The following is a 17,942-nucleotide window of genomic DNA, read 5'->3' as shown; positions in this document are numbered from 1 at the left end:
TGCACGTTTGTGGTTTACATTTGTATATTCATATGTTAATGCAGTGTTTTTACCTAACATGTTACGTTCAGGTCTAACCCAAAAGTTAGTCATGTAATTGTACCATGCTTATTGTGCCAATATGGACACGACGAATTGGGTTTTCTATGCTGCTTGCATTTGCTTATGACTGCATTGGCATAATGACTGAAATAGCGTTAATATCTGACGATAACATTTTTGCATTCCAGTAATTACACATCTGCAATAGCGCTTCAATGTCTACTTTCATATACGTATTGCGTTCAGCAGACATGCTTCTTGAATTATGTAGGCTTCCAAACATGGAAGTTTAATAAAGGTAACTCATTTACCCTTGGCATGAGCCAATGTAGTGCTAAGAGAGCAATAACTTTCAACACTAACCTTTGTGCCTCGGTGCAGGGCTATAATGTCGAACTGCTGGACTATTAAATGTAGAGCCCTTTGGCAAAACAATAAATCTCTAATTCATTATAATTTTCTACAGAGCATTCTCCCTTTACATGGTTGACGTTTGATTAATCCGCAAATGTTAATGGCCTAAATGCTGTTACATTTTGATGGTTTAAAACAATACTCTTGAATTCTAAAGAAACTAAATGTTTATTGCTGAAATAATAAATACAACACTTCAAAATTGACGTAGCTTAATGGTCTGCCCACTATTCAAAAATAACTTTACAAACTGAACAATTGCATAAATACTCTGGTAAAGAAACACTGCACACATACGCCCACGACTTTGCATGTGGACAGCTGGGCTGTGGGTGTGTAGGCGAGATTGTGTGAGGTCATGCTCGATTTGTATACTGTACAAACATCCCCGTTTAGCCATATGGACTTGGTGCAAGTGTTGTTAAGAGTCCATTAAGGCCAGCATGGAAACACGAGGGGGTGGTGCGCGTAGCACCACGACGGACCGTCATTGTTATCCCCAGAACTGACGATATCTACACATCGCACCAGGTACTCATTTAATGCGGAGTCAATCTACGGGAGGCGCAGGACTGGTTCAGATAATGGTCTCTGATGTGAGCCATTGGTACCCTGATGTTTCTAGTGCAATGTCCTAATATGCCACAAACTCTCTGCATACACATGTATATAAATGTGTATGTTTATACAAAACTGCCAATTGTCACGAAGTGGTGGTGACGCCACTGCATTTGTGCTAGGCTAGGTGCACTTTGAGGCCATGAAGTGTTTGAGGCTGGCTGGCAGATTACAGAATAGACCAGGGGCGGTTTCTTCATTAGGGCGATTGGGCGACGCACCACCAATGTCATTCAACCACAGTCACGCTAGCCGTCACTGTGCCTCTGGATATAGTCCAATCAGCGTCATGCTACGTTCTGTGGAGTACCGCCTCTTTTTGGGCGATTTCCCTCCAGCTGAGAATCGCCCCGAGTGGTCCCATAGACTTACATTCAAAGATGTTTTTTTTCGAACGGGGGCGCTGCAATGCATTCTCTATGGCTTCCGGGAGGGCTCGCCCTAACGTGCTTGCGTCTTCATACGTGCTTACGTCATCATACGTAAGCACGTTTCATCCAACAATATAATTTGTCGCCACCTAGTGGAATCTTTAATAAAAGAAACTTGAGTGGTTTGTTTTAATAGTGAGTATAGAAACAAACAAGATGTATTGTAAGAGTCACTTTATTTTTCATTAATATTAAAGAAGTGAAGTTGCCTTTACATGCTTAAGCTGTTAATTTATCCATTGCATGGGTGGACCTTATCCTTATCAATCATCCAGACATTTGCCCCCCCTGAGAGATTTTGCAGGAGCCGCCACTGGAATAGACACTAGTGCTATGGGTAAACTGAGATGTGTCATACACTCGAGCTTTTTGATGAATAGAATACGTGTACTCAAACATTGTAGAGTATGCTGGCTCCCATAAATTCTGGCCAGAATCGTCAAAAATTGTAGAATATAACGCATTGTTGAGGTGGTTTGGCTATGATGACATTGATCTTGGTTATAGGAATACTTTATACGGAAATTTCTGTGTTTGCTCGAAATTTCAAACAAAGGATTGGAGCCCCAACGAATCATCAATTGAGTATGGAATTTTGGACACATTTTTCCTCCTTTCTAGGTGGTGCAGAATAGGTCAGAATCTAAAAAAATATATGCTGGGCTCCAGGGAAAACTCCTAATGTAATGCTTTTCAGAATCTAAAAAAATATTTGCTGGGCTCCAGAGAAAACTCCGAATGTAATACTTTTCTGCACCAAAGGGCAACCGTGATAGGACATTAAATTCCCCCTCTGCTTGGACATCTTTTCCCAGGTCTAATCCATGGACCTTGGTGATGGCTAAGTTTGCTCGACCATGACCATATATCTATCAACCACCGGATTGACCCAGCCACATTCTGAGCACAGGTGCACTTAATATTCAAACATGGCTTTTGGATAATGTTGCTGTTGATAATGATTAATATGAGGAATTAAAGAGACTACATCAGGTGCGTAGAATGGTAGTTTGATTTAAAAGCAGATGACCCGTTAATTGTAACGAAGAGTCCATTACGATTGATAGAATCAGAATATGTATTCATACTGGAGGAATCATCAGATGGGTTATAAATATGCTCAGGATATCGAGTATGTGGTCAATCGTAATACCAAAAAACCCTTTAAATCTAGGTTGCCTATGTAGTTGGCTGGCTTAAAAATCGTATATCATTCGGTTATCTATTGCAATAATGAACAGGATACCATAGTTTAACACAGGCTTTCGCGACCAAAAAACGCCCCTGTATTATGGATGGAGGATACTGTATATACAAGTGACAGGAGGTGAATGGGTCTGGAAAGACATCTGTTGTGTGTTTCCACGTGTTCTGTATTTCCCGAGTTATAAGTCCCAATTCCCCCCCCCCCCCCTGTATTTTAAAGCAGAGGATTTGGGGTACATCTTATAATCCGAAGAATACATCATCTCGTCGTTCAGAATAATTTTGAGGAAGTAAGTCGCAATCCTGCGCTTTCAGATGCCCTTCTGCGGCCGTCTGGAATGCTCTTCCGATATTTGGAAGCCACTGGAGCTATGCACTTTTAAATCTGGATTGAAAACTCAATTTTTTATAACTGCGCTTTGTGTTTCGTTTGTTCTACCCCCGCACCTCTTATTAGTGCGGCTAGCTACATACAATGCAAAAAAAGTTCACCATAACATGTACATACATTACCACCACAGTGGACAGAAGTCACTACCAGCTCTTTAGATTAATCTTCCAGAAGACATCTCTTCTTAGGAATAGAGGGGAGGGGGGTGGGGGACGTCAATATATAATTTGCACATGTATCCAGGAAAACCTGAATTAGGTTTTTATTTTAAATCGTTTTCAGCTAATAATGAACGTTTACACATGCTTGAAGAAACCAGAGACAACCCACACATGCGTACGAGGGGGGCAACACAATCCCCACACAGATGGAAACAGATGACGATTGGTCTACTTGCTGTGCTGCCTCCTCCTGGCGAGCCAGGGTATGATGGTACCTCGACACTCACGGGGAAGGGAGTTTCACAAGATCTGAGTGTGACCCACCAACCCCCACCTCCACAGTGCTGGACCACAGGCCTGGACGACACGGCCCCTTTACAAACATCGTGGATAGGTGCAGCAGATACAGCAGATAGGTTTACAAGTAATACGGTATGATGGAAAGTAGACAGTTTCCTGGTTGGCTGAATGTTGACTGTAACAGTTGCCTTGTTGTGCCTTTCTATACTGTTGTATATTATAAATATAACCTATTTTTTTAAATCAAATTGAATAAGTTAGACTTCATGTTGCGGTTGAGTGTTGACCTTTCAAGAAGAAGCCTTGTGCCACGTTTTAATGTTTTCCTTGAAATTATGAATCGTTCTTGATTTACCAAAGACAGGATCCTGGGACGTGATCGTGACTTTGTGTCGATTGGTGACCCCGTAACAACAAACAGCCTTCTGCTTCCTTTTCATGTTTTGCAATTTTACGCATTATTATTATATCCTTTGAAAATAAGTTTTTGATTATTTACATTGTTCTTTCTTGTAAATAGTTAATACACAGCAAAAAAAGAACATGGGGGAAAACCGCCATCAATAATGTCCTCGTTTCGATCTTTGAGTACACGTTGTATTCATCAAACAGCTCGAGTGTTTTACAGATCAATATACATTTATTTTGATGTCCCATCAGAATTGTTGAGGGACAACCGTGCGTTATATTGGTGTGGTCTGGGACTGTTTTTGTTGTTTTTACTGCCTTGCCAAATCTTCATAAATCTAACTTTTTAGTTTAAAAGATCAAATATGTATTTATATTTAGCAGAGGTGGGACAAAGTCATTGTTATGCAAGTCCAAGTCGAGTCGCAAGTCATCAAATTCATGACTCGAGTCTGACTCGAGTCCAAGTCACATGACTCGAGTCCACACCTCTGATATTTAGTGACCTTCTTACCAATTTCTCAATGTTCTACTCCTATTGTTTTTTTTGTATTGTTTGCTGTTGTAACTGGCTGACCAGCCCCACACTGAACATCTATGGTGGGGGGGGGGGGGGAAAGAGCTTCATAGCTCTTCGTATTCCTTCTGCAGTCTAAATAAAGATTCTCATTCTGATCATCTCCCCAATTTTAAAGCAGCGCGTTCATAATCACATATCCGTCAACTCCTTGTCAGTGCCCTACCTTATTGCAGACCAATTCAGACCTTATCGGTCACCCCGTACCCTTATGAATCTCAACGTTCATCTTACAAAGTCCCATCACAAGGGAGAAACACCAACAAATATACTTTTTTGCCCGTATTGAAACGGCTGTGCGCCGTATGGACATGAAAACTAAAAAAACCTCAATTTCCCTGTTGCAAGAAGACGGAGTAGACCGTATGGGTTGACAGCTATGGAATCATATCACCGGATTCAAACGCTCATAAAAGCAAGCGAGCACGCTTTTGTCTTGTTTTTTTTCTCTTCAGGTGTCCCCATCTTATAATCCGGACAATACAGGGAGATCAAGGAGTAAGGAGTAATTCGTATTTTGATTTAAAGCTTTCGCGACTGCAACGATTCATATTCTTGGTTCTTTCGGTAAAGTCACGTAGAAGGGAAATAATAAAATAATAAAAATATAAAACAATACAATTCTCACGACGTTTCGACTGCAACACAAGCAATCATCATCAGGTGTGAAATCCACAGCAAGAAAATTGTCTTGCTGTGGATTTCACACCATGCGGTACTTTATATCTCGACCGGCATTGCTTGTGTTGCAGTCGAAACGACGTGAGAATGTATTTATTTTAATTTTATTATTTCCCTTCTACGTGACTTTACCGAAATAACCAAGAATATGAGTAATTAACAAGCATAACAATCGGGCTTGTCAAGCCAGAGGGTTTCTCCTTCAGATCTGGAGGAAAACCCTCCGAGCTGGCAAGGCGCACGCGCGCTCCGGTGTGTTTGCGGAAGCGCGGTGCCGCGTCAGCAACGCGCCCCGTCAGCTCCGGCCACCTCTCCGCGCCTCCACTCCCTCCTCGGAGGGGAAAAAAACGAAACCAAACCCCGAGCCGCACTCCGCCGTGCTCTCATGACACCGCGTGTCCGCGTCCAGCGGCCCCACGCCGCCAGGGACCGCGTTTTTTAGCGGCCCGATCGAGGCCTAGCCGCGCTGGGAAAGCCTACGGGCTTGCCTCTACGGCCCGCGGCAAAAGACGCGAGGGACCACCCCGCACCCTCCTCCTTTTACCGCCGGTCGCCCGCCTCTTCCGCGGGGCCTTTAACTCGACCGGGTTCGCCTTGGACTTTGCTCGCGGCTACTGCTCGAGCGGCTTTGGCAGCGAGGATGGCGACCACGTCTCCAGAAGCCGTCAAGAAATTGATCGAGCACATGCAGAGCGATCTGCGGGCGCTGTCTATGGACTGCAAGAAGAAATATCCCCCCGTGAAAGAGGTAAGGTTGGGGGGGATGGCGATGGGTTGCGGAGGGCCTTCATCCAGCAGTGGATTGACCATGTCGGTTGATGAGGATGGTTGTGGAGGCCATGTGCGGTGTTGACATTTGTACAACAGGTAAAGCCCCATATTTGTCAACCCACACTGATGGATGAGTGACACCCGGCGTCGTGCGTGTCCTGGGTTTGTCTTCCCATGCGGTACTTTATATCTCGCATGTCATTGCGCGTTGGAGCACACTATCGATCAACAATTGATGTTGCTGTACTGCCCTTCGCTGACAACATAGCCCAGCAATAGCATACATCACCTGTTATATATGTACAGTATAAGGAGCCGTGTTGCTTAGCACATGCGAGGAAACTGGAGTACCCGGAAAAAAAGTCAAACGCATTCTGTATAAGATCCGCACGAATGGGTTCACGAACTCTCTTGTTGCCATGTCATGGCCGCCTCGCAGCCACTAAGTGGCTTTGGGAGTTTTACAAAACCTCAAATGTCTCCTCCGGTTATTGACTTTCGCAGCCGCTATTGTATTAATGTAACGTGTTGTGGTCAGTTGAATCTTCAAGTTGTTTTTCAAGATGATACTGGTGTGATACATCAGTTCGTTTTCGTGAGCGTTATTCTTCTTGAGTGGATATCGGAGAGTGCGTAAGAGCAATATATTCAAATGTCCGCACAGACGAACTTGACTTCCTGCACTGCCGCCGTGTGTGCTGCCCATCTCGCAGCCCCAACGTGTTTGAGATCTTTACATTCAACAAAATTCATCTTCATGATTCACCAACCTTTGCCTCCAAAACCCTGGCTTGGCAGGCGTGCACCACCACGCCCATAATATTTTAGGTCGTGATATTAATTTGTGTGTTAAGTCCTTGTGCTCATGTTTTTGCTCAATACTTAACTCTAATACACACACGGGCCACCCTTCTCCCCGTCTTATACCTTGATCCGCATCCTTTCTGCACAAAACTCCCTGCTTCCTCAATTCACTATCTCCATACCCATCATTACGTTGTTCTTTTTCCAGTGCCGATTATGCCCTCCCTGTCCTGTGCATCATTTTGAGATTTTCTGCCATTTATAGTCGCCTTATGAAATGACATTTAATGCATTTCAAAGTATTTTCTGTTGTCATTCCATTAAGGCGCATTGAATCGACTGTTGAAAATATATGTTGATTAATTTTGTACATCTCACGTCATGCATTTTGACGCGAAAGTTTACACACCTGGACAACAGCACTTGACTGCCGTTTAGCTCTTTAATTTTAAAGTGGGCTTGGGCAGGACACGTCGGGATGGTGGCCGATGGTCGAGACGGAGGCGCATGCAATGGGGAGGGAACATGCTCAAGAGGAAGTCCACGGCACAGTTGGAGCGGTTGAATCCAATAATTTGCAGGAGATAGATGTATTGTTGCATCATATGGGACTCTTGAGTTATGACAGCGGCCTAATGAGACCACCGAGTAGTGAATAGATCATGGCTGACAATGGATTGTCTTGAATGACCATGATAGTGTACAATTCAAGCATTGGCTTAGAGCTGTCAACTTTTAAAAGGGGGACACCCCCTTTAAACGTTTTATGCTTGCAAAAAAAGTATAATTACAATGGAGTGGCACCTTGTTGAATAAGGTACGTGAGAAAATAATTGGATAAAAAGAATGCACCAGAGAAGACAGCTTAACATGTCCACCAAGGACAGCTATTTACCGATATAATGTTATTGACATTGGAGAGAAGTGAGCACGTGGACTGCACGTTGGTTTCAATCAGAGAGAGGCTGTTTTCTTTGGTCTACATATGAGTAGACCCAGTGTTTTAAGTATGTTTACCAGAAATACTGACCAACTATACATAAAAAAGTATAAATAAAAGCTGCCTGCTGCCTTTGTGCACTTCTAGTGCTGATACGAAATTTAATTTGTGTAACTTTGTATTTGGTACTGCTGTTGTGTACTTGGATAGTGACTGGCAACATGATTGAGATAAATACCTATTGGAACAGCATGTACATGAAAACATTTTGACTGGTAAGTTAGTTTGTTCTCATTCATACAGTACCGAACATGGACATTTAATGTCTTGTTGGAGAGAAGGCTTCGGTGAAAGTATTTAATGTTGTGGCAGTTATGGGATTACATAATGTACACGTTGTTTTGTGACTTGTAGTGCAGTAAAACATTTACGCAAATAAACATTGAGTTTAGCATCACGTGTGCTTTTCACTTTGAGTAATATTTGTGGTTTAATGCATAATTAAATAGACAAAAGTGCATTTTTGATACTTAGTGGATATTGTTACAATTCATTGGCCTGCTTAGTATCCAAATGTTATTTTATTGTTTCTAAAGATGTAGTTAAACACATTTAATGTGGGATAAGCTCTGCTTGGTTTGCATGCGAATAAGGCATTAGATGTCTGCTTCCCCTTACATTGGTAAAAGCATCTGTTATAAAGAGGCAACCACAGTTCACCTGTTGCTCATCCATCAAGCTTTAAAACATGAGTAAGCAAGAGAAGAGACATGTATCGTGAGGGTAGACCCCAGGCTAATGTTTTGGCAACGCCGAGACCAAGGGGACTTGATCACTTTACACTAACGATGCCTCTGTTGCTGTGCCTGTCCGAGCTTATTTATACGTTACGTTGAATTGTGTTGCCACTACCAGCTTTAAGCTTGTTGAGAGGAGTACTCAACCTCGTATGAAATATGTACATATTATGCAGATGGCACTTATGTTAATGGATTTAGTAATATACCCACTTACCTGTTTTTTTTAATGTTAACGCTCATTTTATTTTGGAAATGTAGTGAATGTGTTGCGATTTGAATTAAGTATACATCTTTAAAACTCGTGTTTTCAGATTACATACCGAGTTGGAGGGATATTAAGCATTAAGTTTTGATATTTCATGGGTGTGGCTGAATTTTATTTTCTATTTGTGTCTAAACATTTATGCAGAAATAGAACGTGTGTGCTCTTGGAGTAAATGGAGAACATGTTTGCTATTTTAGAAAATAGTTATGCAAGCTGGTGCAAATGGCATGCTGACTTGGAAAACCATGGAAATCTTTGTTATGGTGTTCATGTTCACAAATGTCCCCATCTAGTGAATTGCATGGGGTTTAGATGGCCTCACATATTCAATGTAAATGTTTATAAATGGAATCATTTTACACGACAGTATGAACCCTTTTGTAAGCCTTTTGTATGTACTGTAGTTACATTTATATTTGCCAACACATGATGAGATCTTCGACAAAAAAAGACTAAAGATACAAAAAAGTAACTTTCATAAGTCACACAATACATCATCTATTGAACACTGGACTCCACATGTTAATTTGTATCTTTAACATACAAGCTTAATAAATGATAGTGGGAAAAGCCTTAGACTTGCAGTGATAGCACAATCATTATAACGCTTTAGGTCTTCATTGCCATATCTTCCTGTTAAGTATTCCTATTGGTAGCATGTTAGAATGTCCACGCTAACACGTGTGCTTCCCATGTTAAGTGTTGCATATTAATCCAAAGGTATTCAGCAAAGGTTAATCAAATACGATGATGTCTTTGATAGACTTCTTAGAGTTGGGTTAGCTCATTGTTTTATGTAAGAGTGGGCAAGCCATCTAGCTGAGTGTTCCTAGTATTACTGTCAATGTTCGAATTAATGTGTGCGGAGCAAGGCCCGTGTGTTTTTATTCAAAGTCTAATGCTGGAAACGCCCTTTGCAGACCCAGCCAACATCAAGAAACTATTGGGGTATGTTTGTATGTTGTCTCAACAAGGTGTTGGCAAGATAGCCCAGCTTGGCTGTTAACAGGTCTGATGTGCACATCGGTTATTTGTTTTGACAGTCCAGAAAACACAGATGTGGACAGTAATGTGTGGAAATGTAAACAAATTGTTGAATACCTGTGGGTGGGTCAATTTGAACGACTGTAGTAGAAACGGCAGTCCAGCTCAATAAATTGGCAAGCATACAAACCACACAGTATGTATTTTTCAATAATCCTTTCTAGAATATTGTAATACTTATTACTTTGGAGTAGATCAAATCCAAGTGCATAGATGCCACTTTGAGTCTTGAGCTTCTTATATTCACCAATTCATGACATTTACTCACTCCCTGTCTCCTGACAAAGCAGCAGGCGAGTGCCACTTAATGGTAAACCAGCGCCAGGCTGATCACATGCTTTCAAGCTGCTTGGGGTGTACAACAAATGCACTGAGTGATTGGCACTGGACAAGTACACACTCCCAGCCATATCTATGGGGACTGCAAAATAAGGCCCCCCTGCGTGTTGGCCTGTCTAAAAAAACGCCACCTTACGTAACATTACCATTGTGTGTCTTGTTGCCTCGGTGCATTGCTGCTTACTCGACGATTTAAGTGGCAGCACCGAATTATGCAAGAAATGTAACATTCAGATGTATAATAATCAGAGGGGGAGAACTGATGTTTGCAGCCTGTGAAGCATGAACATAATTTTCCAAGCTTTGCGCATTTTGTTCTGTAATTGGTTGTTTGCTGTTAGGGAGTTGAGTGCAATAATTTTTGTTGACATTGGCTCTAATTGGCCTTGGTTGAAATTGATAGCCTGTTGCTGATTGTATTAGATGTTTAGTTGTAAAAAATGCTGCGAGCTGCAATACTCCCAAAGATATACCTTCTGTCTTGCTGTTGGGAAGTGGAATTGATGCCTCTGCATAGCCCATACACAGATTTATGCTGAACTCAGTAGTCTGATTTCAAATTTTCAAAGGCCAGCCAACTACAATGGGCTTGGCTGGCATGTTTAGTAACTATTTACAACTGGATTCTTGGAATATAATAGGAAGGAAAGTTGCAGGGAAGGCTGTGGTAGAGTCGTAAGCTTTCTTGTTTTGTTCTGTGTGTTTTGGATTTCATTTCTTATCCCAACTCGGAAAATAAGTACACTTTTGATTGAATAAGTATTGTAAAGTTTAATGTCTGATTTAATCATTCATGTTGTTCTCACGTTCCTTTTATTTAGCAAATAATGTTAGAGTAATATTATTTACCACTTTATTGAGGTTGTTGAACTAATAACTTTTGACTTGGCTCCTCAAATAAATTAGGTGTAAGGATATAAATATTACTCTTTCAGTGTATCAGGAGTTTCTAGATACAGTAATGACTTTATACCGGAGAGCATATGAAATTTCGTTTTTGCTGTTTACAAATTAGCCAAGCCTTGGCTGGCATGTTTAGTAACTATTTACAAATGGATTCTGAAGACGATTGCTTGTGTTGCGATCGAAACGTCGTTATTTTTTTTCTATCTACGTGACTTTACCGAAAGACCCAAATAGTATGAATTCCTGAAGTCACGAAAGCTTTAAGTCATCATGTGTTATCTTCATTTCATAATTGGCCATTTGATCAACACTGATTTGCTAGGCTACTCTTGTCTGTTGAGGTCCCCGTGCAATATATATGTACATCCACATTGTAATTGTGTTTTAATAAGTAACACCCATTCATCGTCAGATGTTTTAAAGTGATTGTTTAAATTAGATTTTGCATGTCGATTCTGGAACCATGTTAAACAAAAACTAAGACGTCCTGCCAAATGGGTTTCCTTGAAAGTTGCTATTGATTCACGGTATGCAAGTCAATCAGTCTGAAAACCTTAATTGCAATTTTCACGGTGATGAAGGTCATTTTGCAGGTTCGGAACTTAAATTGTGTTGCTGAGTAATTATGTTTGAAATAAAGGAAAGTAATGGAGGCTGGGAAAACACCATCCCATTATTGATTTGGAAAGCAAGCCCTTGGGTACATCTTTTGCTCACGTTTGTAATCAACCTTTACCAGAGTTATAGAGTGCATTCGATGTCCTCATTTTTGCCTTTAATTGTGTTCACTGTCACTTTTGTTGAAGTGGAAATCAACCGTTTACATTATTTATTGCTTAGCAAGACCTATTTGCAATTGAAATCAGCCTGACTGCGTCATTGCATTTTGAAGCCAGCCTCCTACATGAATAAATAAGTTTGGTCACATTAGCCATTGTCGCTTAGGTTAACAAGGTCAGAGGACACACATGGGGTCTGGCTAATGGTAGAGCTCACTGACAATGCTGTTTGTCATAAAGCCCAAAATACAATATGATATTTGGCGGTCCTTGTGAAATTAACGTCTATGAGTGACCGGTAATTTTGGTTGCTTTATATAACGTTTATAATGCCTTTTTAAAAAAGTAAATCATTTTAGGTTTAACATATTTTAGTGAAAATGTTTGTTATTGAAGCGTATTTGTGTGAATAATAACATTAAATTTTCTTTAGGCTGCAGAATCTGGGATTGTGAAAATTAAAACCATTGCTGGAAAGAATAAAGACATCCTTAAAGGTAAAGTATTTTTCAAATATGAATTTTAGTGTAGCATTTTTTAAGGTTTGGTTTACAATAAAGTAATTGTGCACTGCACTCCTAACGAATTGGTTCGGTTTTTATTCGAATTTTTATTTTAAAAAATCAAGATTAATCATGTTTGTTTAATGTTTTATCTTCGTATTTTAGTTTCATAATTTGAATCACAAATGGGGAATTAGACCATTTTGTTATCCTATAAATCAGAGTTTTAATGAGGTTATAATGATAGTAATGATATTTCTGCTCTTGACTAAATGACTGTAATTGCCATCTAATCTAAAGTAAATGTTACTTGTTAGTTTGATTACTTCATTGCAATTTTATTTGATCATTCTTGGCATTTTAAACAATTCGGAAAATTGACATCTTAATATTGCTTTTTTATTAACATAAATTTACTGTTATTCTCAACAGCTGTTTTGTGTCCATAATTGTGATACAGATATTATACTTAGCAAATATTTGTTGTGCTACATTTAGCACGTTTAACAGTTATTGGTGCAAATTAAAAAAAACACGCTATGTAACTATTGAGCATTCTGTTGTGCAGGCTACCAGACATACTGTTTGAAATGTTTGAATGCACAATTCAGTTACTGTATTGTGCATTTATCTCAGTGATAGCATGGTTTTGTGAGCATTATCCTGATTGCAGTGGGAGATTTCACATTATACATGCCAACCCTGTGGTACCAGGCTCAAATTTGTATGGCTGGGGAGACGTCCGTCATTAAATGAGTGTTTATAATAGATACCCGATTAGTGCATTTCCTGTGCTGGAGAAAAATGCGTGGATACCCCCCACTTCTTAAGACCTATCTGGCTGGCTCACAGAAGTGCGGTGAATGCCTTTTGAAAAATGCAAGTCCTCCACCTGCAGTGGTTTTGCGCACTGCACTATAAACTTGGCGACACTGAGTTTATTTTATTTACAATCGTGGGCTGACATCAGAGGCAAGTGATAACTGAATTGGTCCAGCCCCTAACTCTCTCCCACTTTTACCAAACAGTTGTACCTGGTGCAGTGTCGTTGTCTTTCCCCCCGCACCTCTGATTAGCACGTTTGGCTACGTACGGTGAAAAAGAAGTTCAACGTACAAATAACCCCGATGACCAACATGGTGCAGGTCATCATCCAGTAGTGGATTGGAAAAGGGTTATAATTATATTGATCATTATACCAGCTGTGCTGCATTCAGATTTTGGTTTACTATTTTAGTAATTTACTTGTTCATTAGCATTCACAGTGTTGCAGTCGGATTAAAGCTTTGTTTCTTTACACTGCAACAACAACAACAACCGCCATTCGCCACTAAGTGGCGGTGACGTCACCACGACGCTTGTGCCAGGCCATGTGCACCTTGAGGCCACGTGAAGTGTCGAACGCCCGCTGGCAGGAGGTCACGGGGTAGACCCAGGTGCCACGGGTCGACTGACTGAGATGACCGAGATGACATCTGTGTGTACATTCTTGCCCTTGGTTTGTGAATGCAGTTCTTAAAGAGAACAGTGCGGAAGTGGTGCAGCCACTTCTCATGGGCTGTGGCACCAAGGAGCCCAAGATTGCACTGCTCTGCCTGACCTCGATCCAGAGACTCCTCTCACATGATGTCGTGTCTGAGGTAGGAGGTCCCATACACTGGTAGGAACCTCCTGGTTACACCAGCCCACAGGGGATTATTGTGTCCGTCCGTCGTGCAGGGAGGGGCTGGGTGGGGAGGGAGGGGCTGGTTGGGGAGGGTGGGGCTGGGTGGGGGGTGGGAGGGGAGGGGCTGGGTGGGGAGGGGCTGGTCACCCCGTGGTGCCCTTATAAAACTCAACGTTTAACCTCCTCACGCCGGCTTGTGCCCGCCCTCACGGTCGGGCATATTTACGGAATACACCACGCCGCCGTTGACCCTGGCCATTGACCGAGCAACCCAACGTTCCTACCAGCTCCCTCCGCAGGAATGTGTTTTCTGTTCATCAAACGTTATGGGCAGCATAACTAAAGCCATTATTGTGATGTATTTCTATGCTCCCATATCTACGCCCCGTGCCTTGACCAGCGTGTTGAAATATGGTAAAAAAACCACCCTACAACCTGTCAGGTGTGGGGAGGCCCTCATGGAGCTGCTGATTGACATTTACATGTAGCATACTATTTGTAATTCATGTATATATTTGCAGGGGATTTATATATCTGAGTAGCTTGACTCGCATTTTGCAATTGTCTGACTATATCGTGACATTCCCTGATTTATTAATTTATGTATGTATGTTTGTACACACTCTGATATATAGGTTGAATATGAGTGCGTCTCTTTGGTGTATACGTGTTGTGTGTGTGTATATATTGTGGTGAGCGGCAGTACAGTGGTTCGCACACTGCACTATGAACCCTGTGACCTGAGTTTGATTTCTTGCCACAGATAACATCAGTGGCGAGTGATGTATGAACCGGTCCTGTGCCACCCATCGGTCGATTCACTCTTAATTGTGTACCTGGTGCAGTGTATAAACATCAACACTGGGGAGAGATATGTGGCCGAACACCACCCTATCGTGTGCCATGGTAACTTTAATAGGTGCGCACTAGCAGCACTTTTCCCAAAAGCCTATGCAGATTATATGAGGGACATTTGTCTTTGTTTTTCAGACATGGCACTGAGATTCATCGTGAACATTCTGCACAAAAGCTGACCTAATTTTGCCACGTAACCTTTTGAAATTAATTGTATAAAGTGGAATTGCAATTGCTTGTCCACAGCTTTGCTGCTTGTTTTGCGCACTGTTTACAATCTGTGCAGGTGGCAGCTGTGAATCTCATCAACACGCTGTGGCAGCTGATGGAGAATGGGCTCGAAGAACTCAAACTGCTGCAGACCGTCCTGGTGCTGCTCACGTCCAACACGGTCGTGCATGACGAATCTCTGGCTAAGGTGGGAGATGCCATTCCTAATCAAAGAGATGCCAGTTAATTTACACTGCCTTGTTTGTTTGGAAGCCAGCATCAACGTACAATTGAAGATGCAACCCAAAAATATTTGTTTCTTTTATCTTATTGAAACCATACCCAGGCTGTATGCCCTGCTGCCCGACACAGGTTTGAACTTTTGTTAAAATCGTATATCTGTTTAAAATGGCTTTCTCTCTTTCTCACTTCTTTTTTCCTTGGTTGATGTTTAACTATTTTCGTCTTTCCATGCATAGTGCTCTGAGAATGATTGTTTAAGGGCGCTTTATGAATTTAAACTATTATTAACTATAAAAAGACTTCAAAGTGCCCTTTAAGCACACACCTTTAATCCGTGGAATGTTGGTGACATCTCTACACTGTACACCTGCTGTACTGTTCTATTCAACATGCACCTTGAAGTCGCTTGTCATTCACGAAACTTCAAAACTCATGTTGAACAGCCCGGGACAGAGAGATCAGCTTAATTTTAGCTTTTTTTTTTGTATCTTCGTGTAATAAGTAATTGTATTTTAAAATCCAAACAATAAATCACAATAATTCAATGCTGCACAGAATAATATTGTACATGAAAAATGTATATGGAATGTGTTTGACAAATATCTTTTGTCAGAAAATCAGTCATCCCTAAAGTTTTGTCTTCAGAAGAAACACATTGGTTTCATGGCTTAATGTATCTATATCACAATGCTTTTTGGAATCTGTCTGATTCGGTGGTTTTTGGTTTGCTGTAAACGCCTGCAACTGCGCTTCCTGTGTGCAGGCCATCGTGCTCTGCTTCAGGCTGCACTTCACCAAGGACAACATCACCAACAACACAGCTGCTGCTACCGTGCGGCAGGTGGTCACGGTGGTCTTCGAGAGAATGGTTGCTGAGGACCAGCTCGGTGCAGGTAGAAAACCGGCGAGCTTCTCGCTTATTTGTGCTCTGCTGTCTCATTTGTATGTACATATGTATGTTGAACTTCGAGACGGAAGTAGCCAATCGTGCTAATCGAAGGTGCGGTTCTTAAAGAGAACAGGGCGGAAGTGGTGTGCAGCCGTTTTTCATGGGCTGTGGTACTTAGAAGCCTAAGATCGCACTGCTCTTCCCGACTTTGTAGCCATTGGCTAAAACATTTCTTGTTGGTACCACTGATGGTGGCACATGCTAATAATGATTTTCTTGAAGAATGTTATCACTAGATCAGAAGGGAGGGGGTCGGGGATGAGGGGGAGCCAAGAGGAGGGGCCGAGATGTGTGGGTGACAGTTGTGGTGGGATCACTGGCGTTCTCTTTTTAACATTTTATCAACTCCTTTTTCAGGTTTGGTGACTATTGATGCATCCAGTCATATTGTTGGAAACAATACGAGAAAACCGCCTACCTCTCTTAAACCATGTGCCAAGGATGCTTACCTGCTGTTCCAGGTACAGAATAATTTGCGCGTGCCTTTGACGTACATTGCGTGACATTCGGGCATAGGGTAAACTATTATCGCTAAACAAGAACAGTAAGCATTGGTCTCTTGGACGGAGTGTAATTTATATTGTTTAATGCAAGGATGCCTCATTTATTTTTACGCTAGACTGATTTATCGGCTCATTTTTACATTCAGATATGCTGCCTTCATTATGCATGCAAGATTACTTCCTGGTATATCAGCAGCACTGCTTCATTTCAGTTGACCTTTACGCAAAGAGTCTGAAAACGCCGTTACGTATTTCATGCTGGAGTGAAATAAGCACATTGGCAGCAATGTAACCTCGTAAGATTGTATTGTGACTTGAGTTATTGTTTTCTGTTGTTTGTACGTGCCAGTGGCTGCTTTGCTGCTGCTCTCTAAATGTGTTGATGTAGATAATGGGAATTGTCTGCGCGTGCCAGGACCTGTGCCAGCTAGTGAATGCGGATGCACCATTTTGGCTGGTGGGCATGACTGAGATGACCAGGACGTTTGGCCTTGAGCTCCTCGAGTCTGTCCTCAATACCTTTCCACAGGTGTTTCTCCAGGTAAGTCGGCCTGGAGTGTAAGGCTGTGGTTAGAGAGTGGAGTTGGGATGAAAGAAATGTTTAATTTAAGGAGCTTTTGTGGACTGAGCCTCAGCTATCTATGCCTGAGTGGTAAGTGAACCTGCAATGGCAATATCTGGTCGGCATAGCTTAAAGGACGATGCAGTATAAATTACATGAGTTTGGAAGCTTCATTGGTGAGAAAATCTAATTTAAAGATAGTCAAGTGTATTATTATTGTTGAATCTTTATCACTGTAGTGACATCACCGTAATCTAACAATATTTGTTTTCATTTATTAAATTTCAATTTAGAGTCTCAGCCCAGCACACACAGCTATGTTCAAGACAACAATTGTAAATGTTGTGGGTTTACTCTCCAACACACCGGTGTGTTGAACTCGTAACGAATTAGCATGTTTTGTTTTAGTGACAAACCTTACTTAATTGGTGGCTGTGTCGGGTGGTGGCGGATTTAACGACACAAATTTACACGATCTAATCCAAAAAACCTCTGTTATGGATAACATTGGTCGTGAAAGCCTTTGTGTTAAACTAAGGCAACAGCTATTTGTTTTTTTGGGTTGCAACCTTCT

At 41.6% G+C, this 17,942-nt stretch overlaps 1 protein-coding gene across 3 annotated transcripts in view; it reads left to right on the top strand.

Annotated features, from left to right (window-relative positions):
- Positions 1–5,491: 5,491 nt before the first annotated feature.
- Positions 5,492–17,942, top strand: part of LOC144721294 (protein MON2 homolog) — a 47,777-nt gene continuing 35,326 nt past the window's right edge. For all 3 annotated transcript variants that reach the window (XM_078598801.1, XM_078598800.1, XM_078598799.1), the window contains exons 1-7: positions 5,492–5,977; positions 12,311–12,374; positions 13,893–14,020; positions 15,188–15,319; positions 16,118–16,247; positions 16,661–16,764; positions 17,222–17,347. In XM_078598801.1, the coding sequence (XP_078454927.1) occupies positions 5,870–5,977; positions 12,311–12,374; positions 13,893–14,020; positions 15,188–15,319; positions 16,118–16,247; positions 16,661–16,764; positions 17,222–17,347 (792 nt within the window). In that variant the 5' untranslated portion in view covers positions 5,492–5,869. The remainder of the gene's footprint in view (positions 5,978–12,310; positions 12,375–13,892; positions 14,021–15,187; positions 15,320–16,117; positions 16,248–16,660; positions 16,765–17,221; positions 17,348–17,942) is intronic.

The sequence above is a fragment of the Lampetra planeri genome, chromosome 11 (genome assembly GCF_965212315.1).
Source record: "Lampetra planeri chromosome 11, kcLamPlan1.2.h2, whole genome shotgun sequence".
Classification (NCBI taxonomy): Eukaryota; Metazoa; Chordata; class Hyperoartia; order Petromyzontiformes; family Petromyzontidae; genus Lampetra; species Lampetra planeri.
The sequence above is the reverse complement of the archived record's forward strand: the minus strand, read 5'-3'. Positions and strand labels throughout refer to the sequence as shown.